This window comes from Sapajus apella, unplaced genomic scaffold (assembly GCF_009761245.1).
Source record: "Sapajus apella isolate SASKATOON/1434 unplaced genomic scaffold, GSC_monkey_1.0 scaffold60, whole genome shotgun sequence".
Lineage (NCBI taxonomy): Eukaryota > Metazoa > Chordata > Mammalia > Primates > Cebidae > Sapajus > Sapajus apella.
In genome coordinates, this window is record NW_022437000.1 from 12,656,207 (window position 1) to 12,679,926 (window position 23,720).

Below are 23,720 nucleotides of genomic sequence, written 5' to 3' on the forward strand. Positions count from 1 at the left end.
TCTTTCTTTCTTTCTTTTTCTTTCTTTCTTTCTTTCTTTCCTTTTTCTTTCTTTCTTTCTCTCTCTCTCTCTCTCTTATCTTTTCTTTCTTTCTTTCTTTCCTGCAGTCATGAGACTGGGAAAGAGTAGACCAAGGAGCTGGATCTGTAACACTCTGAACTATCAACTGAGATGACTCGCCACCTTCAGACCAGCCTGAAAGCTCTTTCCTGTAATGAGTGAAAATGTGCTCCAGACAGAGTTCTGCCAAGGACGCTCAAGCAAAACTTATTTCATTTTAATTGTTTGGAGCAGTGGATGGCAACAGTGAGATGAACTAATATCAACACTCCAGTTGGTTCCCTTAAAATGGGTTCAACGTATTCTCTACTTGGACATGACAGAGTTCTAGCGATGAGGCTCATCAGTGTCTCTGAGTCCTGGTGATTTTACCGAGGACACCTGGAGGCTGATTCTGACTGAGGCTGTTATCTGGCCTCTATAGTGGGCGCGCCATGGGAGAGGAACAGCTGACTAAGGTCTGTGAGCCCATTCATGCCTCAGACATCACTGAAAGCCAAAGTTTCCAGCCTCAGCGCCACCGACATTCTGGACCAGATGGTCTCGTCCCGTGGGTCATGAGACATTCAGTGGCATCCCTGGCCCCTGCCCATCAGCTGCCAGAGTACACACTTCCTCTTCCCAGGTCACGAAGATAAAAAATGTCCCCAGGTATTGCCAGTGTCCCCTGGGGGACGAAGTCAGCCCCAGGTTAGTGCCACCGGTGTGGGCTGTGTTGAAGACCTCCTTTGGTCTCAGCTTAGTGCCTTTAGTGATCCTTCTTCAAGAGAATATGTGGCCGGGCACGGTGGCTCATGCCTGTAATCCCAGCACTTTGGGAGGCCAAGGCGGGCAGATCAGGCCAAGGTCAGGAGTTCAAGATGAGTGTGGCCAACATAGTGAAACCCCGTCTCTACTAAAAGTACAAAAAATTAGCCAGATGTCGTGGTATTTGCCTGTAATCTCAGCTACTCAGGAGGCTGAGGCGATCGACTGAACCCGGGAGGCAGAGGTTGTGGTGAGCTGAGATCAAGCCATTGCACTCCAGCCCAGGCGAGACTCTGTCTCAAAATAAAAATAAAAATAAAAAAACAGAGAGAGAAAGACAGAGAATATGCCACCCAGGAACTTAGCACACCCTCGTAGGGGAGAGCCAGACAGTGTTACACTGAGAACAGGAATTTTTTTTCATTACATAGAAAAGCTGACCAAGGAGAAATGCTTCTTTTTCTTCCTCCATTCCAGTTAAGATTGCCCATTGTGCTGTTGACAAGCTTAGCTCCTATTAGTTTGGCTATTAGTGAACTAGTTCTGCTTTTTTGTGTGTGTGTGATTTTTCTCAATCAACATGAGGACACCTTTGAATCACGGATAACGTCACATATTCCATTTGAAGCTTGAGGTTAGAGGACACTCAAAATCAGGTTTGATCCATAGAATAATAAGGAAGGCTGAAGAGTGATTTTTGGTTTCTTAAGAAGCTATTGGAACAATTTGTCGTAATCAGTCAGGTAGTCAATAGAAACAAAACTTACGGGAGGAAAATAATCACTAGTGTAGGTAATACAAATTTAATTGATTTGCATTTATTATTAAAAATGAATGGATAATTTCTCAGAGTTAAATATTTATAGCTCCAATTCAAAAAATTGATCTCTATGCTTTGTATTCGTAAAGCAAACAGATAGGTATACTTAACATTGTTTCAAATTATGCCAGAGAAACAGCTGCGTGTGAGCTGGTACAGTAGGTAGTGGTGAACGTTTTGTATTTTCCCAGTTTTATTGTTGTTTTAAATTTTAAACTTCATTTGTACCTATACATGTTTTATTTCCAGTTTATTTAAAAATAGCTTACTGTAAATTTAATTTATGAGTGTTAAGTAGAGAGTTTAATTGTGTAAACTTGGAGCTGTGGCTTTTCCACACGGAGAGAGAAGGTGGAGAATGGCATCTGCAGTTAAAGTGTGTCCCACGTGCTGGGGCATTTCCCACAGTCACCTCACTTTTTACCAGAAGGAAGCAGAGACTCAAGTAATTTGCCGTCAAAGCCCATAGACAACACATACAACAAAACCAAGTGACAAACTCGAGCAGGTGGGAATAGTCATCAACAACTAAAAAGTTCTCCCAGTATCGGCATCTGTGTCCGAAACCAGGGTCATCTCACGGCCTCGGGAGCGGAGGAGGCCTCGGGCAGCCTGGGTGCTGCACAGCGAGCCCGCGGGACAGAAGCCCCGGCCAGGACGGGTGCTGCAGATTCCTACTAAGAGACTGCAATTGGCCCTTGGCAAACTCTGAAGGGCCAAGGCTGGCTGGACCCCATAAATGGCTGAAAGCTTCCTTCCCGAGCAGAGCTCCGTTCTGGGGGAGAGGTGCTGAGATCTGAAGCAAATCAAGCAGGAGAGAGACACGAAGAACAAAGGAAAATGGAAGCCCAGGCAACAGTGAGGGAGAACAGAGGCTCATCTCAGAAAGTGCGACACCATCTTTTTATTCACTTTGTGAAAGCAACAGAAGTAACAGAAGATGGACTTCTCTGCCAGCAAGTTAGATAACTTAGATCAAATGAGCCAGTTCCTAGAAAAACAGAAACTGCTAAAAGAGACTCAAGAAGAAATGGAAAATCAAGTAGGCTTACAACAAGTAGGGGTTTAATTGGTAATTAAAACTTTTTCTGCAAAGAGAAGCCCAGGTCCACGTGGCTTAACTTGTGAATTCTACCAAACACTTGAAGAAGAAATGATACCAAACCTTCATAAATCCTTTCAAAAAAAAAAAAAAAAAAGAAAAAGAGAAGAGGAAGAAACACATTCTAACTCATCCAATGAGGTCAGTATCATCCTGATGCCAAAACCAGGCTGACTTGTGATCAATGGAGAAGAAAGCTACAGGCCGATATCCTCAGTGAGTCTCAGTGCAAACTCCTCGACAAAATACCAGCAAACCAAATCCAGCAACGTGGAAAAAAGATTCTATAACACAACCAAGTGGAATTTATCTCAAGAATGCAAGGGCAGTTCAATACCCAAAAATCAGTGTCACACAACACTTCCAAAGAGCACAGGACAAAACCAGCTGGTCATCTCAACAGGCACCAAAAAAGCATTTGAGAATCAAAATAAAAGCGCCTAACAAACCGGGGACAGAAGAGAACTTCCTCAGCCTGGCAGAGGCATCTATCTACAGAAAAGCCGCAGTTACTGACAAGAATCCTCATGCTTTCCTAGTAGCTCAGGAGCACGAGGGGGAGGTCTGCCCTCTGGTTTCTATTTAATGTTGTAATGGAGGCTCTAGATAAAACAGCACAGAATAAGGAGAGAATGAAAGACAGAAAGGAAGAGAGAAAGAAAGACAAGGTCCCTGTGCTGGGAATGAAGAAGTGAAATGATCTCTGTCTGAAATTTCATGAGAACAGTGCAGACTGCAGCAGGGCAGGCGCATTGTAAGTGGAGCAGGGTTGGCCGGTAGCTGGTAATGATGGATACACATTTACTTGAATTTTTTTTTTTTTGAGACGGAGTTTCACTCATGCTACCCAGGCTGGAGTGCAATGGCACGATCTTGGCTCACCGCAACCTCCGCCTCCTGGGTTCAGGCAATTCTTCTGCCTCAGCCTCCTGAGTAGCTGGGATTACAGGCACGTGCTACCATGCCCAGCTAATGTTTTGTATTTTTAGTAGAGACGGGGTTTCACCATGTTGACCAGGATGGTCTCGATCTCTTGACCTTGTGATCCACCCGCCTCGGCCTCCCAAAGTGCTGGGATTACAGGCTTGAGCCACCGCGCCCGGCTTGAATTTTTTTATATGCTTAAAACTTTATGCAACTTTTGGCCAGGTGCAGTGGCTCACACCTGTAATCCCACCATTTTGGGAGGCCAAGGTGGGCAGATCACTTGAGGACAGGAGTTCGAGACCAGTCTGGCCAACATGGCAAAACCCCGTCTCTATTAAAAATACAAAAACCAGCTGGGTGTGGTGGCGCACACCTGTAATCCTGGCTACTGGGGGGTGAGACAGGAGAATCACTTGAACCCACGAGGCGGAGGTTGCAGTGAGCCAAGATCACACCACTGCACTCCAGCCTGGGCGACCAAGTGAGACTCTGTCTCAGGAAATAAAAACAAAATTTTTTTGTAACTTTCAAATAACATTTAATATTGGAAGATGTTTTTAAAGGAATAGTAAACATTCTCAGAAAATTCAGAGATTTCTGAATCAAAAGGGAACTAAGCCACCTTTTCCTTATTCTTTTTGAGGCAGTTTAGCCAGATCCAAAGCTATTGGTTAATTTTACACAAATCAGAATCCATTAACTTTTCATTGAATCCAAGTCTATCACAAAATATCTAGTGAAATAGTTAGATTCTATTTTATTAATGGGAAAAACCCGACAGTGTGCTGTCTATGTACGTAGAGACATAAGTTGTTTCCACTGTTTTCCCCGTCATTCTTCCTTACGAAACATAAATAATTCACACATCCATTCCCTCTCCTCTTCCTCTAATTAACCTGTAATTAACCTAATGAATTCTTTAAGAACTCGGTTCCATGTCACTCTCCTGGGGCCTGGCCTCCCGGTGCTGCCCGGCTGGGCCGCAAGCCACTGCCACACGTGGGAGGCTCCGGCCCATTTCCCCAGTGTCTGCCTCTGGGTTTGCCGCATGCTCCTTGGTAAGATCAGGCGGTCGTGGTGAGTCTCCCTCACCGCCCTGTGTCTGTCCGTATTCGGCCACAGGCTGTGCCTGGCACACAGGACAGAGGATGAGCGTGGCAGAGCTGAGTGAGAAGATGTGAGAAGGGACGGATGAAGAGACGATGAACTCATGCTGTCACTCGCCCATGCCTCGCCCGTCATCATTGCACACCACACAGTATATAAAAAACATTTCCATGTTTTTCAGTATCTTCTCAGTACCTTCAGAAAGTACATCAAACTTAGCCATTTACACTTACTTATTTGGTTTATGATCCCTCTGTTTTTCATCTTTTAATATTTCTGTTTACTCGATAGGATTCTTCCCTTTGATCATTTCATATTTTTTATCAATGTAAAATTCGAGGCTGGGCACAGTGGCTCACACCTGTAATCCCAGCACTTCGGGAGGCTGAGTCGGGTGGATCACCTGAGGTGAGGAGTCTGAGACCAGCCTGGCCAGCATGGCGAAACTCCATCTCTGCTAAAAATACAAATATTAGCCGGGCATGGTGGCGGGAGCCTGTCATCCTAGCTACTCAGGAGGCTGAGGCAGGAGAATCACTTGAGCCCGGGAGGCAGGGGTTGCAGTGAGCAGAGATTGCACCACTGCACTCCAGCCTGGGAGACAGAAGCTGTCTTAAAAATAAATAAATAAATAAAACAAAATTCTGCTTGACCAGAACCATCCCATCATTAGGTTTTTTTAAAATGTCATGGTTTAATTAATTAATTTAATTGGCCCCTTCCAAAAGGAAGCTTATGAAGACATTTCATAGAACCTTAAAGAAAATCCTCACTTGTTGCATTTATTTTGTTAAATTGGTTTGAATATAAGAAGTCGTCGTTGAAGATTTACTTTACTTACAGAATGTCAGTAAATTTACCAGGAAAAACACTTGTACTGCCATTATGCACGTGCGCCCCAGAAGATGAGGCTGCTTCGTAATTAATGCCTCCAGCCCTAACATATGCAGCCATCTGTGCCCTCCTCTGTGCGGGCTGCTGGCTTGTTAATAATGCATTCACGTTTGTCTGTAGCCCACGAGTCGTATGACAGAAGGGATCAGAAAACACAGTCTATGTCACACAGTCCAAGTTGCTGGTTGGGTGTGGATAACAGGTCAGTTTATTATTAACTTCAGTTTTGGGTGAGAGTGATGTGACTCAAAATAATGTGACAAACTAGGAGAAGAACCTGTAATCCACTCCCAAACAGACCGTGCAGAGGCCAGCAGCCCGGCTGCAAGTGCTGAGGGCCTGGCCTCCTTGCAGCCCACCCCGCTTTGGGACAGCGGCACCCCGTCCAGCTCCCAGTGACATGAGAGCAGACAGGGCCACCCGGGCTCCTGCCTGGGCCCCCTTGTTCTACCCCGGCCCCTGCTGCATTTCCTGGGGAAATCACTCTCCATCCAGGCTGCCTGTCAGAGAAGGCCCTGGTGCTGTCATTGCCAAGTTTTGTTTGTTTCTTTTTGAGATGGAGTCTTGCTCTGTCGCCCAGTCTGGAGTGCAGTGGCACAGTCTCGGCTCACTGCAACCTCTGCCTCTTGGGTTCAAGTGATTCTCCTGCCTCAGCCTCCCAAGTAGCTGAGATTACACGCACGTGCCACCACGCCCAGCTAATTTTGTATTTTTAGTAGAGATGGGTTTTCACCATGTTGGCCAGGCTCGTCTCCAACTCCCAACCTCAGGTGACCTGCCCGCCTCAGCCTCCCAAAGTGCTGGGATTACAGGTGTGAGCCACTGTGCCAGGCCCATTGTCAGGTTTTAAATCCTGGCTTTTTACCTTCCTGCCTCTCGAGTCTTTTCTCCTACCTTCTCTAAGATGCTTACTGCTCCACACCTTTCAGGACACATGGAAAGTTCGGTGTGGGATCAAGCCCCAGCTTAAAGCACCCTCCACCGCACGATGTGAACGTCTGGCTGGTCATAAGGGCCTATGCTCAGCACAGTGTGACATTCTGCCGTCCGCCTGACTCATGGTGGACCAGCCCCTCTCCCTCCCCTCACAGACGCTCTGGTCTGAGTTCACCAGGATTGTGGTGTGTCCTGACCTGAACCTGCATCAGGGTCTCTCCAAGTCACCTTCATTTCCCACCAAGTTCCGCTCTGTTTAATTCTGCTTCACCCCTTCCTACCCCATTTTATTCTTTAGCAGTATCAGCCAACCTTCTGGTTTTCCAAATACCTAGTTCACCACTGTCCTCCTCTATCATGCTAAGATCACATTTAATCATTTGCAGTCCTCTCATTCCATGTTCTGCTCTGGCAGCGAGCGTGACACTTAGAGCCGGTCTGCGGTCGACACACCCTGGTGCCTGTGACGGGCCATCATGGCTGGCATCCGCCCCAGGGCTCTTCTGGTTGTTAAACATATTGACCATCTCTCCAGCTGTGTCAACCAGCAACTGTTGCTCCTGAATGTAGTATATGTATGTATGTATGTATGTGTGTGTGTGTGTGTGTGTGTGTGTGTATATATATATATTTTAGACGCAGTCTTTCTCTTGTCACCCAGGCTGGAGTGCAATGGCACAATCTTGGCTCGCTGAAACCTCCACCTCCTGGGTTGAAGCGACTCTCCTGCCTCAGCCTCCCAACTAGCTGGGACTACAGGCGCCTGCTATCACGCCCAGCTAATTTTTGTATTTTAGTAGAGATGGGGGTTTCACCATGTTGGCCAGACTGGTCTTGAACTCCTGACCTCAGGTAATACCCCCATCTCAGCCTCCCAAAGTGCTGGGATTACAGGCGTGAGCCATGGCACCCGGCCGAATCACGCTATCTTTAGAGTCAGAGGAAATTAACTGGAAGGATACAGGGGCCCACAGAATCGAAGGAGGCCAGGAAGCCAGGACTAGAAATGGCTCAGAAAACCACCAAGAGAGGCGGAGGAGCCGGCCACAGCGAGTCCGGCTGGGTCTGAGCCGCAAACACTCCTTTTGCCTTTGGGTCCCTGGTCCAGGAATAACAGCCATGCACTTTGGTCAAACAACACGCACCAGGGGACAGAACAAGGAGTCTCTCTCCTCACATTCCTGGTAGTCAAAGACCATCCCATGCCTGTTCCACACCAAATGGTCCCCTCCCATCTCTGGTGCTGAAGAGGGGGTGCAGTGAGGAGCAGCCGCTCGCCTGAAGCAGTAAGGGGCCAGTGGCTGTTGGAACTATCCTCCATCCAAGGCCATGCACAACTGCCCCTCCCGGAGGGAGAGCAGGGCCATAGAGGCAGGCATGGGTGGGTGCCTGCTGGGAAAGCTGCAAGCCCAGAAACCATCCCATGCCACCCAGCAGGCCCCACCAAGAGGAGAAACCTGCACCCCGCCTCCACGGGCAGAGGGAACACGCTGCACAGTTGACCTGTCAGGGAGCAGCTGGGGTGAACAAGGAGTGCATGGCAAATGCCAAAACACCTACCCCAAAGCCCCGCAGCCTGGGGGGGCTCACATTTGCAATGGGGGTGACTGTCAGGGTGACCAGTTTGCTTTGCAAAAAACGGTGGTGACGTGAACATCCCTCCACTGAAGGAATTCACAAAAGCAGTGCCAGAGACCATCACAGCATCAAATAATTACAGTTTAGCAGAGGGAGTGCCAAGAGAAGGCCGGACCCTGTGCCGCAGGATACCTGTGTTAGTCTCCCTCCCTCCCCCCCCCCTCCCTTTTTCCTTCCTTCCCCCCTCCCTCCCTCCTTTCCCCCTTCCTTCCCTCTTTTTTTTCTGTTTCTTTCTTTGTCTCTCCCTGTCTCTTTCCTTTTTTCCTTTCTTTCTTTTCTTCTTTCTTTCGTTTCTTCCTTTCTTCTTTCTTTCCTTCATTCCTTCCTCCTTCCTTCCTTCTCTCCTTCTTTCTTTCTGATGGAGTCTTGCTCTGTCACCCAGGCAGGAATGCAGTGGCACCTCCATCTCCCGGGTTCTAGAGATTCTCCTGTCTCAGCCTCTTGAGTAGCTGGGATTACTGGCACACACCGCCACACCCGGCTTTTATATATCTATATATGTATGTATATATATATATGTATGTATGTATATATATGTATTTTTAGTAGAGACAGGTTTTTGCCATGTTGCCCAGGCTGGTCTCAAACTCCTGAGCTCAGGGGATCCACCTGCCTTGGCCTCCCAAAGTGCTGGGATGACAGGTGTGAACCACCGTGCCCGGCCCCTGTAGTAGTTTCTTTTTGTTGCATAGCAAATAATCCCTGGCTGAGGTGCTTAGAACCACACACATTTCTCTCTCTTCATTTCCATGGGTCAGGAGTCTGGGTGTGATCCGCTGGCTCCTCTGATCAGGGCCTCACAAGGCTGAAGTCAAGGTGCTGCTGGGGCCAGGAGTTCATCTGAAGGTCAAGGTCAAGGTGGCCCTCCAAGCTCAGTGGCCAGTGGCAGCATCCAGTTCCTTGCGCTCGTGGGACTGAGGCCCCTGCTTCCCGCTGCTGCCCCCGGGGAGCGGCTCTCAGCTGCTGGGGGCCCCTCTGCTCCCTCTCACGCAGCCCCTCCCCCAGAGCATGTACTCCCTCACGGCCAGCAGAAGCACGTCTCTAAGCCTCGAATTTCTCTAACTTCCCCATCTTCTATCCAGGTCCACCCAAGATAACCTTCCCCTTGACTAGCTCAGAGCTGACTGACAAGGGATCTTGATTCCCCTGCAGAATTCCCTCATCTTTACAAGAGAATGCACCTGGGCGGGGAGGGACATCATGCTCTGCTCCCACTGAGGAGATACGGTTGCCCAGATGCGCCCAGCATGCGGTTGCAACCTCGTGAACCCCCTCAGAACTCCGCCTCCTGCAATCCTGGAGACAGAAGCAGCTCAGGAACAAGGCGAGCACCGTAGTGTGGAGCCTCCAGGGTGGGTGAGGTTTGCCCCGCAGGGGAGGAAGGTGTGCCGGGGATGCAACAGCAATGTCAAGAAAGGAGGGAAATCTGGGTGAATACGTAGAGGCTGGCCAGATGACCAGAGACTGCGAAAACCAGATGGAGAAGTTTGTATTTCATGCTAAAAAAAGCAACCAAATTTAGTTAAAATACCCTAAGTTGCGTAATAGGATCAGATTCTTTACAGTGAAGCTTACGAAAGTAAAATTATCTTATAATTGTATTATAACAAACAACAGAGTTTAAAAATGGTTCCTTAAAAATGAGCCTTAAAAATAAGCAGCCACTTAATTCTCATTTGGTCCCAAAGCCACAAAGCTATCGACATTTTCTTTATGCTGAGGAAGTCTTGGTGGTATTGATTCTCATCCAGCAGCGATCAGGAGGAACAGCCTGTACCTCCTCTTCCCCACCTGCCTCTGAAGCAAATGCTGATCTGATGACATTGTCATGAGGCCTGCTTGCCCTCAGCAGCTTCCTAGTGTGCCCTGGCTGTGGCCATCCAGTGCCAATAAATGGAGGAACATTGGAAGACAGGGAGAAGGGGGAATGGGTTGGAGGAAAGGAAGGGGGGAGGGAGGTGGAGAAAGGCAGCTTAAGGGAAAATGGGACATCTGGTCATGCTAGAGTTCACGGAGTGGGAACAGGTTCTAATCCCTGACCTCCGCAGACCCACGGCCCACAGTCACGCTAGGGTTCATGGAGTGGGAAGAGGTTCTGAGCCCTGCCTGCCACGGACCCATGGCTCACAGTCATGCTAGGGTTCACGGAGTGGGAAGAGGTTCTGAGCCCTGCCCGCCGCAGACCCACGGCCCACAGTCACACTAGGGTTCACGGAGTGGGAAGAGGTTCTGAGCCCTGCCCGCCGCAGACCCATGGCTCACGTGGCCTCACCAACATTGCATCTGTCACAGTTCCAAGTCCTCAGGGATAACATCACAAAGTTATTTTTTTTTCTTTTTCCATTGTAATTTATATGGAATTCGGAACAATAGAAAATCAGAGCCCAAACAGGTGACAAAGAAGTTCATTAAGAGGCTCGTGAACCTGAGAGCACATCCAGAATATCCCCTCATCCTTAAATCTGTGAAAGACGTGACCTCTGGCCCATCTCCTGCAGACACTCACACACTCCCCATCACATAATGTGAGGTACTCACCGTGACCGCAGGCCTGCACCTGAGCTTCCTAGCACTTTACCCTCTTGTTCTGCAGATGTTCCCCTTGAAGAGCTGGAAAAATTCGTGTTTAGGAAAGGCTTTGAAGATGGAAATGAATGCAAATGCAGTTATTGTTATTAAGAAAATTTCAAACTTGGCACACAGAACTTGATGACATTTTAATTAAGTTTCTGATTTTATTGGTCAGGGGGCAAAAGACTTTTTATTTTTATTTTCAAAGCCTAAAGTCACGTCAGGTTCACAGACAGCAGCAGGGTTTACTCGGGATGTTGGGTTCTGCCAGGTGATGTTTGCTCAAAAGCTCATTTCTGACGGCTTCTGAAAGTAGATTGAAGAAAGCGCTCCCCACCGTAGCCTTTCTGGTGCAGAGACTCTTCAGGCATTTTCTTTTCACGTGAGATGTCACACTAACTGAAGCGCTGTAATTTTACTATCTCCTGCTAAGCTCGTCCAGATTGATCATTTCTATCCAAAATTGGCAAGCTTCCCTTCATTTATATTTCAGATTTAAGAACAGGAGAAAATTTGTAGAAAATGGTTTATAGTAGAAACATACTGGTTTAAACTTAACCTACTTGCTATTTGAAACAAGTTCTTTTAGTTAAAGTGGGATTCTTACGTCAAAAATCATTTTAAGAAATTTCCATACTGCATTTTGTGTTTTTAAAGTTGTGTATTTAGTAACATGCAAAAATTCTTGTCCTTCTGAAGACTCCCTTCTGACATCTCTCACACACCCACTCGTATTCAATCCAAAGGTGCATGGGGATACTTGGTGATCTGATTTTGCTGTCAATGTGATTTACAGGTTTCTGGTTTTGCTATCTAGTTGCTCTGTTTTAATATTGGGATTTAGAAAGATTAAACACTATGCCACCCCCACCTTTCACTTTCAACATTTTAAAGACAAATATTTCCTACTTGTGCCTAACAGACCAGACAAATTATCCATCACTATAAGGTCAGAAAAATATTTTTGACTAGCGACATTTCATGTACCCTTTCCCAGGAAGCTACTAGAGAATATATTCTACTAAATTAAACAAATCAATCCAGGAAGAAGACATCGTGAGATGCAGAAAATAAGGGCTTCTGAGAGAGGCGGAGGGAGTTCCTGACACCTGTGAAGGGAAGCCCAAGCACAGAAGCACCCAGCAACTTTAGAAAGTCACCAGCAGATTGGGGCAGGACGCCAAAGGGTAACAGGAAGGATGTCTCAGAACAGAAACGGAATGAGACTGATAAGTACGAATGCGTGGTTGGGAACTAGAAGGAAGTATACGGAAAGCTGAGAAAATGCGGCGGGCGCGGTGGCTCACGCCTGTAATCCCTGCACTTTGGGAGGCTGAGGCAGGCAGATCACTTGAAGTTACTTCGAGACCAGCCTGGCCAACATGGTAAAACCCCGTCTCTACTAAAAATACAAAATTTAACCAGGCATGGTGGTGGGCACCTATTATCCCAGGTACTCCGGAGGCTGAGGCAGGAGAATCGCTTGCACCTGGGAGGCGGAGGTTGCAGTGAGCCGAGGTCCTGCCACTGTACTCCAGCCTGGACAACAGAACGAGACTCTGTCTCAAAAACAAAACAAAACAAAACAAAAAAGAAAGCTAAGACAATGAAAGATGGAGGCAATGATTATCTTCAAGGAAAAAAGTGGTATGAGAAAGAAGTCGCAGTGAAAACGCACGAACAACACCGGGCGGCCTGTAGCACTCACAGCGACGTGCAGCTACGATCATGTAATCTTGTTAATATCACGGGCAGGGATTGAATGGAGACCTGTGTAACTCAGCGGGGACCCAAGCAGTAGAGAGAGGCAGGGATAGGAGCATGAATGAACGAAATATTTATATCCCCATGTAACTGGTGCTGTTGAAATTCTTAAAATTATGCTATAAGCACATGATTCAGAAATTCGGACACAATAAAGGCAGACGAGGAGCAAAGAGCTGTGAGTGGTCGTTTCTGCAGGGGTGTCTGGGGTGGGCGATGACAAGGACATCGGGTTATTATAACACTGGCCAGGTAGTGCCATTTTCTTTTAAAACTACGCAAATGCAGCCAGGCGCGGTGGCTCACGCCTGTAATCCCAGCACTTTGGGAGGCTGAGGCGGGTGGATCACCTGAGGTCAGGAGTTTGAGACCACTCTGACAACATGGTGAAACTCTGCTTCTACTAAAAATACAAAAATTAGCCAGGCACGGTGAGAGGCACTTGTAATCCCAGCTACTCAGGAGGCTGAGGCAGGAGAATCACTTGAACCTGGGAGGTGGAGGTTGCAGTGAGCTGAGATCGCGCCACGACATTCCAGCCTGGATGACAGAGTGAGACTCCACCTAAAAAAAAAAAATCCATCCAATAAAAAACAATGAAAAAACATTATTTGGGAAAAAATTAAATTTTTACCAAGTTTCATTGTAATACAGAAAATAAACTCTTGGTGCAGCCCTGTAGGATTACACAGAAGAAAACCAGCCGTTCGATGCCTTTCTTCGTTCATTCCCAACCAGAAGGTTGTTTCTAACCCAACCAAATATTATCCACAAAGAAGACAGAGCCTCCTGCAGCAGTCTCAGCGGCCTGAGAGCTTAACCAAGGTTTGAGGCCCATCTCCAGGTGATCTGAATATCTGTGCATCCGGGTCTGGTTAGAATGAACCCTCCAGAGGCGTTCTGGGTTGCTCAATGCAGAGACTCTTACCCAGGGTGTCAGCCTCTGAAAGAGACATGTGGCTGGGCTTCCTCCCTGAAGATGGACCTGGCAGGTCTGGAGGCAGGCCCCCGTGATGAACCCTGTGATAAGCCACTGATCAGAGCTCGTGCTGCGTCATGGGACCAGCCACAAGGTCGACTGACCTATAAAGGTCACAGGAGCGCCTCAGGGAGACAGTAGCAAGGTGGGGGCTGGGGAGGGCTCTGTGCTGAGGCTGCAGTTTGAAAACTGTATGGTACTCAGGGAGGGTGTGAGTTATCAGGAGCCTGCCACTGGGCTCAGCCACCAGAACACAAGTTCTGTGCATCCGATGGAGGGGGCTGAGCAGAAAGGAAAAGCCCTCCCTGATCAGGCTGTTCATCGGGCAGCCTGCCAGCCACCTTATACAGATTCTGCCGTTCAGCTGGGGTCTCTCTGCTCCCGGATACTAACCACGCCCACTGGACCATCTTCCCCTAGCTGGGGAAACGCACCACAGAGCCCTTTACCTTCCAGAGCCTTGGCCTGTCTCGATCTCCTCTTCGCCCTGGGCCGGGCCTATCACTCCTGTTTCATGTTTGAAGGCAGCGAGGTGGGTGCCGGGCTCCCGTCTCCCACAAGCCGCCAGCGTCTCAGGCGGGACCAAGCCCAAGCCCATTTGTTCTGGGTCCCTGCGCTTCTCAACCCAATGCTGCCTCTCAACACCACCCACTGGACGGTGGGCCCTGGCATTGCTTCATAAAAGGTGAGTGCCGAGGCACGTGGAGGGCGGCTGCTCTCCCGGGCCTGCTCAAGCCTCTCCGTTTTTCCCAGACTGGTGCTGCGTCTCTGCCTGGCTGCCACAGCTCTTGCAGCTGGACAGTCACAAACCCACATGTGGAGGAACAGCAGGGCTGGGCAGTGCCCTCCTCCTGCATCTGCCCTGCTCACTGCAGCCAAGGGTAGGTGGGCTGGGGTCACAGGAGAGGTGCCCTGGAGGCAAGACGGTGCTGGTGGATCAGGAGTCATGGGGTGGTGGAAACCCAGGCCGGGAAGCACTGCCATCCTACTTTCCACATCCATCCACGGCAGGCAGCAGGGCAGAGGAGAGGGTCCCGCCCTGGACCTGGAGGAGGAGGTGGACCTGGGCCAGGGTCTTCCCTGGACAAGACAGGGAAAGCAAGGGAGACCCAGCAGGATGGGTGAAAGTGCGCTTAGAGAAGGCAGCCCCTCGTGCCTGGCCTCAGGCAAAGTCCTTCTCTGTGGATCCAAGAAGTAGGTACCACGATTGTGCCCAGCTGACAGACAGGCAAGCAGGGGCCTTGGCAGGCTGAGGCATTGCTGCAGGACGCACCAGGCACTTCCCTGACTGCAGAGCACATGTTCTCAGTTCCCTCCTGCTCCATCTTAGCAAGACAGGCCTTGGGGGGAAGTAGGGGAGTGAGGGAAAAGCAGGGTCCCTGTCAGGGAAGCAGGTGTGCCCAGAAACCAACAATACCCATTGTGGGTCCCAGCTGTCCTGAGGTGGGTCAGCCCAGCGGACCACAGGGGCCGCCGGCCTGGGAATGGCCGTGATTAGGAAATGGGCGATGCGGCCGAGGGCCTGTGCTGGCCTCGGGTTCCAGCTGGCTGGGGGGGATTCCCGCCTTCACTGTCTTCAAGTCATGGGATTTTGGACTTGGGTTTTCTCATCAGAAAAATGGAGCAGTGGAGCCCACCATTCACATCCCTGTCTGTTTACAGAAGTGCACAGAGGTGGGTGTGGGATTCCCAGCACGTGGCCTGGTCTCCAGCACCAAGTTCTCCAAGCTGAAGCATGCACTGGTGCAACCTGTATCATGGCATTCGACGTGCTGAGGCTGGGAGCTGTTAACACAACTCCCACAGGGCATCAGAGTTTTTCTTCACCCGTGTTACTAAGGCAGAAACTGGTCTTGTCAATGTTGTTTTGTTTTTGTTGTTTTGAGACAGGGTCTTGCTCCGTGGCCCAGGCTGAAGTGCAGTGGCACGATCCTCCCACCTCAGCCTGCAGAGTAGGTGGGACCACACGTGTGAGCCACCACGCTCGGCTAATTTTTTTACTTTTTGCAGAGAACAGGACTTCCTGTGTTGCCCAGGCTGGTTTTGAATTCTTGGGCTCAAGTGAGCTGCCTGCCTTGGCCTTGCAAAGAGCTGGGATTACGGATGTGAGCTACCGTGCCTGGCTGGTTCTGTGGTTGCTATTGCTGTTTTTGAGACTGAGTCTGCTCTGTCGCCCAGGCTGGTGTGTGGTGGGGTGATCTCGGCTCACTGCAACTTCTGCCTCTCAGGTTCAAGCGATTCTCATGCCTCAGCCCCCTGAATAGCTCAGACTATAGGCACAGGCTGCCACACCCAGCTAATGTGTGTGTGTATGTGTATATATATATATATATATATATATATAAAACTATATATATATATATATAAAACTATATATATATATATATATAAAACTATATATATATATAAAACTATATATATATATAGTGTGTATATATGTGTATATATGTATGTATATACACATATATATGTTTGTATTTTTAGTAGAGACGGGGTTTCACTATGTTGATCAGGCTGGTCTTGAACTCCTGACTGGTTTTGTTTTTTTAAGTGCTTTCTTCTTCATGAGCTCTGTCTTCTGAAATGGAATTCAGAATAATTGAACATGAACATAAAAAGTTATCTCTGGTTCTGGAAACACTATTTCTTTTTTTGTTTTTAATTTGGTAAAGTATACATAACATTCGATGGACCATTTTAACCATTTTAGGTGCACAGTTCAGTGTCATGAAGTATTACACATTCACCCTGTTGTACAGGCACCGCCATCCATCATTCCAGGATTCTACGGCATCCCGAGCTGAAACTCTGTGACCATTAAATACTTAACTCTGTGACCATTAAATTCTCCAGCCCCCATCAAGCCCCATTCTAAGATACTTTCTGTCTCTATGGATTCTACCTCTCTGGGGGCCTCATGTCAGTGGAATCTCACAATATTTATCCCTTGAGTCTGACTTTGCTTAGCAGCATATATTCAAAACCATTCAATTTTTTACATACTTTTCTGGCTTTTAGAGTAGAATGAGGTAATTTTCAGTTACATAAGAATATTTAAATATTCTTATAAGTTACAATAGGTGAAAAAATATTTTAAGGGAAACCATTTTTTTCTTTCTGTTTTAAAAAGCAAAGGGGTGGCCAGGTACAGTGGCTCACACATGTAATGCTAGCACTTTGGGAGGCAGAGGCACACAGATCATGAGGTCAGGAGTTCAAGACCAGCCTGGCCAACATGGTGAAACCCCATCTCTGCTAAAAATACAAAAATTAGCCAGGGGTGGTGGCACACGCCTGTAATCCCAGCTACTTGGGAGGCTGAGGCAGGAGAACAACTTGAACCTGGGAGGCGGAGGTTGCAGTGAGCTGAGATTGTGCCATTGCACTCCAGCCTGGGTTGGACAGAGCAAGACTCCATCTCAAACAAACAAACAAACAAAAAAGCAAAGGGGTGAGAGTTTTCAGTTTTCTAGGAAGTAAACAGTTTAGTTTTACCTTTAAAAGTAAAAAGTTTGGTTTTCATAAATTGAACATTTATTAAAGTGATGTTACGTAATATACAAACGACTTGCTTGAGCGAAGGTGCAAATTACTTTGAATAATGTTAAATTTCTAATTATCATCCACCTCTTATTTCAGATACCCTATCATCTTTACTTTGTTGGAGAGGAGCTACAGTGATAGTCTATGTTAAAGTTACTGTTCAGACAAATGATTCCAACAAATTGCTTTCATTACAGCTAGCGCTCGACTTACGACCATGGTAGGGACCGCGGACCGGTCGTAACACGATTTGGTCGTAAGTTGAGTAGGCTATATGTACAGTTGAAATGGTGTACACGGAGATGGTAGTGCTGCCGGAAGCTGGTCCGCACTTACGCCCAGCTGGGCAACGTTTGCGCTGCCAGACGCGGAGCAGTCGTGGGTAGCGATTGTGGTCGTAAAGTCGAATGGTCGTAAGTTGCATAGGTGGTAAGTCGATCAATACCTGTATTTTATTGGTAATTTTAAGCACCACAGAACTTAGTTGTTTTTCTGGAAGAAAGCTGGAATTAAAATCATTGATCCTTTAGAGAAATATAAAACAAAGGAGAAGGGGGTGTACAAAATGAATAAGAAAATAATTCTTAGCATACTTTCCTGTGTTCTCACTGAGAAATAGAAAGTAAATGGGACATTGAGAAGCAAAATTAATCCTGATTAGGCTCTCTTTGGGACAGGCAGCCTTGTTGCACGATTATCCATTGTTAGGTGTGAAAAGGAGCCAGTGATTGCTCATTGTCAAGGAGAAAAGACCTGGGGGCCACGGCTCACCCAGTCTTGCTCCTGACCTGCATCTGAGCACCTGAAGGAAAAAACTTTAAGAAGAAAAAGACTTGAAGTGGCAGCGGAGACAAGAGTCTCAAAGGTGCGGAATTCAAGAACCCTCAGGATGGGTGTGAAAGCAACAACAATGAGATTCCCTGACAACTAAACCCAGGCATGCCCAGGAATCCCAGCATGTGGTGAAAGTTTTCACGGCAGAGCTCACATCAGCAGTGTCTAGAAGATTAAATCTTGTTATTCTTTGAGACTGGCATTCATGCTAATCCACATATTTTTTATTAAGAAGCACAATGAAATTTAACTTATTCCATTTTTGATACCAGTGTAATGACCAAATTAAACTAGATTTTCAAAAATAATCAGAGGCCCTGCCCCACAAACCACCCGCTCCAGGCACGGGGAGATGTGGGGGCAGTAGTGACTCCGTCTTGGGTGCTGACCCGCCATGCTGACTTCGGACAGGCCCCAGACCTCTGAGCGCTCCCAATTCCTACGTCATTTCCTGTCCCTAGTGTTCAAACAAGTTGGCCTTGATGTTATCACACAAATTATGGGCCATGACACAGAGAGCACTCTTGCCTGTTCTGAACAGCTGCCTTTAATTGTCTAGCAAAGAGCACTTACACCTCACTGACACCTCTTCCCTACCGCACAGGAGCCCTGGGTCTGGGGTGACAGGTGCAGAGACCTGCCTGTCCAGCAGCCACCTAAGACCATGCTTCTGTCTGTAAGTTCCCCAATAAAACATCCTTCACTGACAAACTTGATTGTTCTGACTTATTCTTTGGTTTCTAGGCTCCTTCAGCATTTGGGGGCCTCGTTGCATAGGTGGCCCTTTCCCAGAACAGGAGATCATAGTCTATGTCATGTTCCAGGAGAAACGGCCTGGCAGAGCATGGCATTTGATCTCAGGGACCGTCTGAGCAGGACGTCACTCTCCGCTGCTCTCCTTCACGGTGATGGGAGTCACGTGGGATGGATTTGCACAGGACCCTTTTCACTCTGTGAGTGCTCACCCCATGCCCTTCCTTTATTCTGTTAACACTCACAGCAGTTTATGTATAACTAATTCTTTCAGCATCTGTCGGGCACCACGCTATGCCTGAAGAGAGAAAGGGTTGATAACTGATCATCCACAACAGGTTCAGGTTCAGGCGGGAGACAGACGTGGAGATGAACGAGTCTCAAACCTGCGATTCTGGGGAACCTTTACAAACGCTTCGATCCCACTCCAAACCAACTGAGTCATCTGGGACTACAGGTGTGCACCACCATGCCCAGCTCATTTTATTTTTGTGTGTTTTTCTTGAGAGATGGGGTCTTGCTATGTTGCCTATTTGCCCCACCATGGCCTCTCAAAGTGCTGGAAGCACAGGTGTGAGCCACTGTGCCCAGCCTGGGGAAGTGCTATTTGTTAAAAGGAATTCCCAGAGTGAGTTTAATCCATAACCAGGGTTTAGAAATACTGCTGTGGAAAAATAACTAAGCTTCCCTAAGTGGTGCTATTAGGAATGCTAAGGGGGGAGTGATTAATAACTGAGCCGGAACCCAGGCAGGTGCAGGGAGAGACAGCATCTGAGAGTGACTAAGAGAGGGCCAAACACGGGGTGGGGCAGAAGATTCCAGACCAAGCAACCAGGGAGGTCAGAGAATGGCTGTGGAGAGGCAGAAATTGAGGTTTCCGCCACTAAAGAGCTCCAAGGGCCAGGATCTGTGGCTCACACCTGTAATCCCAGCACTCTGGGAGGCTGAGGCAGGTGGATCACCTGAGGTCAGGAGTTTGAGACCAGCCTGGGCAACACGGCGAAACCCCATCTCTACTAAAAACAAATTAGCCAAGTGTGGTGGTGGGTGCCTGTAATCCCAGCTTACTTGAGAGGCTGAGGCAGGAGAATTGCCTGAACTCTTGGGGGCGGAGGTTGCAATGAGCCAAGACTGCACTCCATCCTGGGAGACAGAATGAGACTCTGTCTCAAAAAAAAAAAAAAAAAATCTCTAGGACCAATCCCTGGGGATATGGTCACCTAACTAATTCTGGACCTGTGGGGATAGTGACTCAGGATGTGTGGATAGCATGGGCCAGTATCTTGGAGGAGCAAGACTGTTTGCCCTTGGAGGCCCAGCTTGACTGCCCTCAGGTAATGGCTCTTTCGAGCACCAAAATGGCAGGTCCCAGGTCTGTATCTACCTACAGCCGTCAGTCCGGCTTCAGGTTTGCCGCCTCAGCTCTCAGTGCAGTCATTCTTTTATAGGAAGATCTCATTTGTCGCTCCCACTCCCTCATTTCCCGCCAGTTCTTTTTCACATAGGGGCCAATGATTCCAAGATTTCTTTGGAAAAAACGGTGGAGGGAGGAATGGAGGACTGGTGTTTATGAGTCTGTGTGTAGGTGAGGGTGTGGCCAGGGTGCAGTCTGAAGCATCCATTTGCAAACCCACAATTTCAAGTCTCGGGGTTGGAACCCTACCTGCTGCCTCCCCCCTCAGGGGTAGATCCCAGTTACCCGAGGCTAATCCCCAACAATTGCATTCCCCTTGGACACTCACTAGTTTGGTGACATGCACTGACTCATTCCCCTGGGACACTCACAAGTTTGGCGACACGCACTGACCTCTGGCCTAAGCTGCTCACCTCATGGCCTCCCCCAGCCTCATGACTGGCCAGGAGTGGACGTGTGATCTAGCCGGTCCACCACAATGATGTCTCTCCTTCTGCTTGGATGTGAAGCACAAAGCCTGTAGGCCCTGTTGTTCTCAGCAGTTAGTTCACTTTTGCACTCACTGAGATGGGCACCAATATATTTCATGATCGTTTAATCAGTCTATGGTCGATTATTTCCAAGATAATCCCCTATAAATTCTCTGCATGATAATCCCTCATAAGGATTAAGAGTTCTCATAGCCGGGCGCGGTGGCTCAAGCCTGTAATCCCAGCACTTTGGGAGGCCAAGGCGGGTGGATCACGAGGTCAAGAGATCAAGACCATCCTGGTCAACATGGTGAAACCCCGTCTCTACTAAAAAACTACAAAAAATTAGCTGGGCATGGTGGCGCGTGCCTGTAGTCCCAGCTACTCAGGAGGCTGAGGCAGGAGAATTGCCTGAACCCAGGAGGCGGAGGTTGCGGTGAGCCGAGATCGCGCCATTGCACTCCAGCCTGGGTAACAAGAGCGAAACTCCGCCTCAACAAAAAAAAAAAAAAAAAAAAAAAAAAAAGAGTTCTCATAATCCCTCATAAGGATCCCTGTCTGTACATGGGATCCTCCCACCATGAAGTGAAATCTGTGTCCTTATCCCTTGAATCTAGTCTGGCCTCGGAATGTATTTTCCCCAAAAGAACATGGTAGAAGTCGTATTCTAAGGCTTCCAAACCCGGGCCTTACAGGCCGTATAGCGTCCGCATGGACCCTCCTGGGCTGCCATGTGAGAAAGCTCGGGCTAGAGCACCGATTGATGAGAAGCCACAGAGAGAGGCAGCAAGGCCAGCCTGCCCCCAGGCTTTTGAGATACCAGCTATGTGACCAGAGCCACAGGAGCCTTCCAGCCCCAGCAGAGCCCCCAGAAGAATGCAGCTGCAGGCCCATCCCAGCCAACAGCAGGTGGAGCAGAAGCGGCATCTCGCCGATTCCACAGGGTCCCAAGAAATGGAAACTCACTGTTGTTTCCACTCCTGCACTCACGGTCATTCATCACACAGCCAAAAATAACTGACTCACAGGACATCTTAGCCTGCTCAGGCTGCTATAACGAAATCCCTTAGATGGCAAGGCATACACACGAAAGTTTGCTTTCCACAGTTCTGAAGGCTGAGAAATCCAAGATCAAGGTGCCAGCAGATCTGCCATCTGAGAAAAGCCCTTTGCTCACAGATGGCCTCCTCTAAAGGTTTTCACATGGCAGAAAGGGCAAGCAGGCTCCCAAAAACCTCCGTTTTAAAGGGCACTAATCCCATTCCTAATCACCTCCCAAGGCCTTCACCTCTTAATATTTGGGATTAGAGATTAGGTATTTGTGATTAGGTTTCCACATGTGAATTTGGGAGGTCACTTTCAGACCATGGCATAGGGTGAATTGGACTCTCTGTTTTTTAATGGTCCTGACTTTTTTTCACAGATTTACAGAGAAGATGCTATGTTAGAAACAGAAAATCCAACTCATGTGGTTTCAATGAAGATGTTGTCTCTCATAGCAGGAAATTCCAGGTGAGGGCAGCAGGATTTGGGGGAACTGCCTGATTGTGTCGCTGAGGACCCCTGCTCTTCTCATCTTCTCAGGTGGCCATCCCCAGGGTGAAGATGCTCTTCCAGCCCCCTTCTCTCGAGGGTGCAAAGGGCTGCGGAGTACCAGGCATTGCATCCAGACAGGGCATGCAACGTCTTCCAGGGAAAAAGGAGCATTTCCTCTTTACACCCTTGTAAGAGTGAGAAAACCTTTGCCAGACATCCCCCTGCAGGCTTCCTGTTGGGACTCATTGACTTGAGCTTGTTTGAAGCCAATCATTGGAAAGAGAAATCGAGTTACCAACATTTTCTCAAAAGAGATAGAGTTTACTCTTAGCCACAGAGAGGGTGGATACCTGAACCGGCAAGGATAGAGACTGCATGGCTGCCACACTGGTAACAAAGGGTGTGTTTCACTTCAGGACAAAAACCAATTCGCATTTACCACTGAACAAGCAGACACTCCCGCCGGGCAGCCTTGATCTAGCGCCTCCTCTGGCTGCGCCTCCACCCCAACCCCACAGTCACAGTTTACAAGGTGGAAGCTTAGTCAAAATCTGCTCCAGCAGTCAGGGGTCCTGCAGGAAACAGGAGGTGTTCTTGGGAGGGGATGTGGAAGCCAGTTTGATGACCGGACGGTTTGCTGTGGTGCGGTCATGGTTCCAGGACCCTTCCAAGGGGGCCGTTATTCAGGGACAGCAACAATGGCAGGCCGACAGCCTGTCTCGCCTTACAAGGCATGGGGGTGGGGAGAAGTTCTGTTCGTAGAGCCTGGATGAGTTATGCAATGGAAAGGGCACCTAGGAAGAACGGTAGCCACAGAGGGACACCAGCACCGGCTGGTGTGGGGACAGGCCGGGAAGGAGAGGCCGGGAAGGAGGGGAGGAGGGTCCCTGCCTCTCTCCCACCCGGTCTGCAGCGGGTGCCTCTGTGGGTGAGGTCCGCCGAGGGGCCACGGGCTTCCTGAGACAGGGCAGGTGGAGCAGGCCGGAATGGAAAATGGGGAGTCAGTTGGTGCTTTGGCCGACCAGAAATGGGAGCCGCGTTTAGTCACTGTGGCCACTGTTCCCTAGTACTCATTTCTGTTCGTCTAAAAAGTGGCTGATGCCCTTTCGTTTCCACAAGCACTCGAGAGAACATTCACGTTCAATCGCATTCCTGAGACCCAGGTGTGGCAGCGGTCTCCACGGGCCATCAAGAGGCGTTGGCTCTCTGGTGTCATCAGTGACATCTGTGGCAGGAAGACGGGAGGCTGGAAACCAAGTGTCTCAGTTCAGTCGAGGCCGCGCACTGGCCGTGGGGGAACAGGGGCACCTCTGGGACTGAACCGCGCTGTCTGTGTGGCACCGAGTTCTCAGTCCAGTTCCCAGCCAGCAGCGCTGGGGCATGCCACGGGGAACGGCAGACCAGCGAAGCCGCGCTCCTCTTCGTGGGTCACCCACCGCTCAGGCCACCAGAGTGTCTTCTGCTGTCCCAGCTCTGGGGCCTGAGGGCCAGAGGCCAGGCCCGGGAACCACCCGGTTCGGAGCCAGCGGCTTCCTGTCGCAGCTCGCCTCAGCCTGAGGCCGGCCGGGGGCAGCCACCTGAGGAGCGCCCCTGGGTCACCACCTGCAGAGCAGGAGACGCCTGCG

At 48.8% G+C, this 23,720-nt stretch overlaps 1 protein-coding gene and 1 long non-coding RNA gene across 2 annotated transcripts; one reads left to right on the plus strand and one right to left on the minus strand.

Moving 5' to 3' along the window:
* Positions 1-3,282: 3,282 nt before the first annotated feature.
* Positions 3,283-11,474, minus strand: LOC116528830. The gene is made up of 3 exons (XR_004259224.1): positions 10,770-11,474; positions 3,683-3,685; positions 3,283-3,293 (listed from the first exon to the last, which is right to left on the minus strand). It is a non-coding gene; the product is annotated as an uncharacterized LOC116528830 (long non-coding RNA).
* Positions 11,475-13,446: 1,972 nt separating this feature from the next.
* On the plus strand, positions 13,447-20,180 carry LOC116528884 (putative protein ATP11AUN). The gene is made up of 6 exons (XM_032246367.1): positions 13,447-13,682; positions 14,685-14,704; positions 17,185-17,308; positions 17,431-17,501; positions 20,010-20,083; positions 20,166-20,180. Exons 1-6 carry the CDS (start codon positions 13,447-13,449, stop codon positions 20,178-20,180), a joined length of 540 nt encoding a protein of 179 aa, XP_032102258.1.
* Positions 20,181-23,720: the final 3,540 nt, after the last annotated feature.

Excerpts from the sequence above, each read along its gene's own strand:
- LOC116528884 (XM_032246367.1), top strand. The coding sequence starts at position 13,447 with ATGAACCCTCCAGAGGCGTTCTGGGTTGCTCAATGCAGAGACTCTTAC. Across the intron at positions 14,705-17,184 it reads AAGGCAGCCCCTCGTGCCTG|ATACCCTATCATCTTTACTT; the intron begins GCCTCAGGCAAA and ends CTCTTATTTCAG. Across the intron at positions 17,502-20,009 it reads GGTCGTAAAGTCGAATGGTC|GTAATGGCTCTTTCGAGCAC; the intron begins GTAAGTTGCATA and ends GACTGCCCTCAG.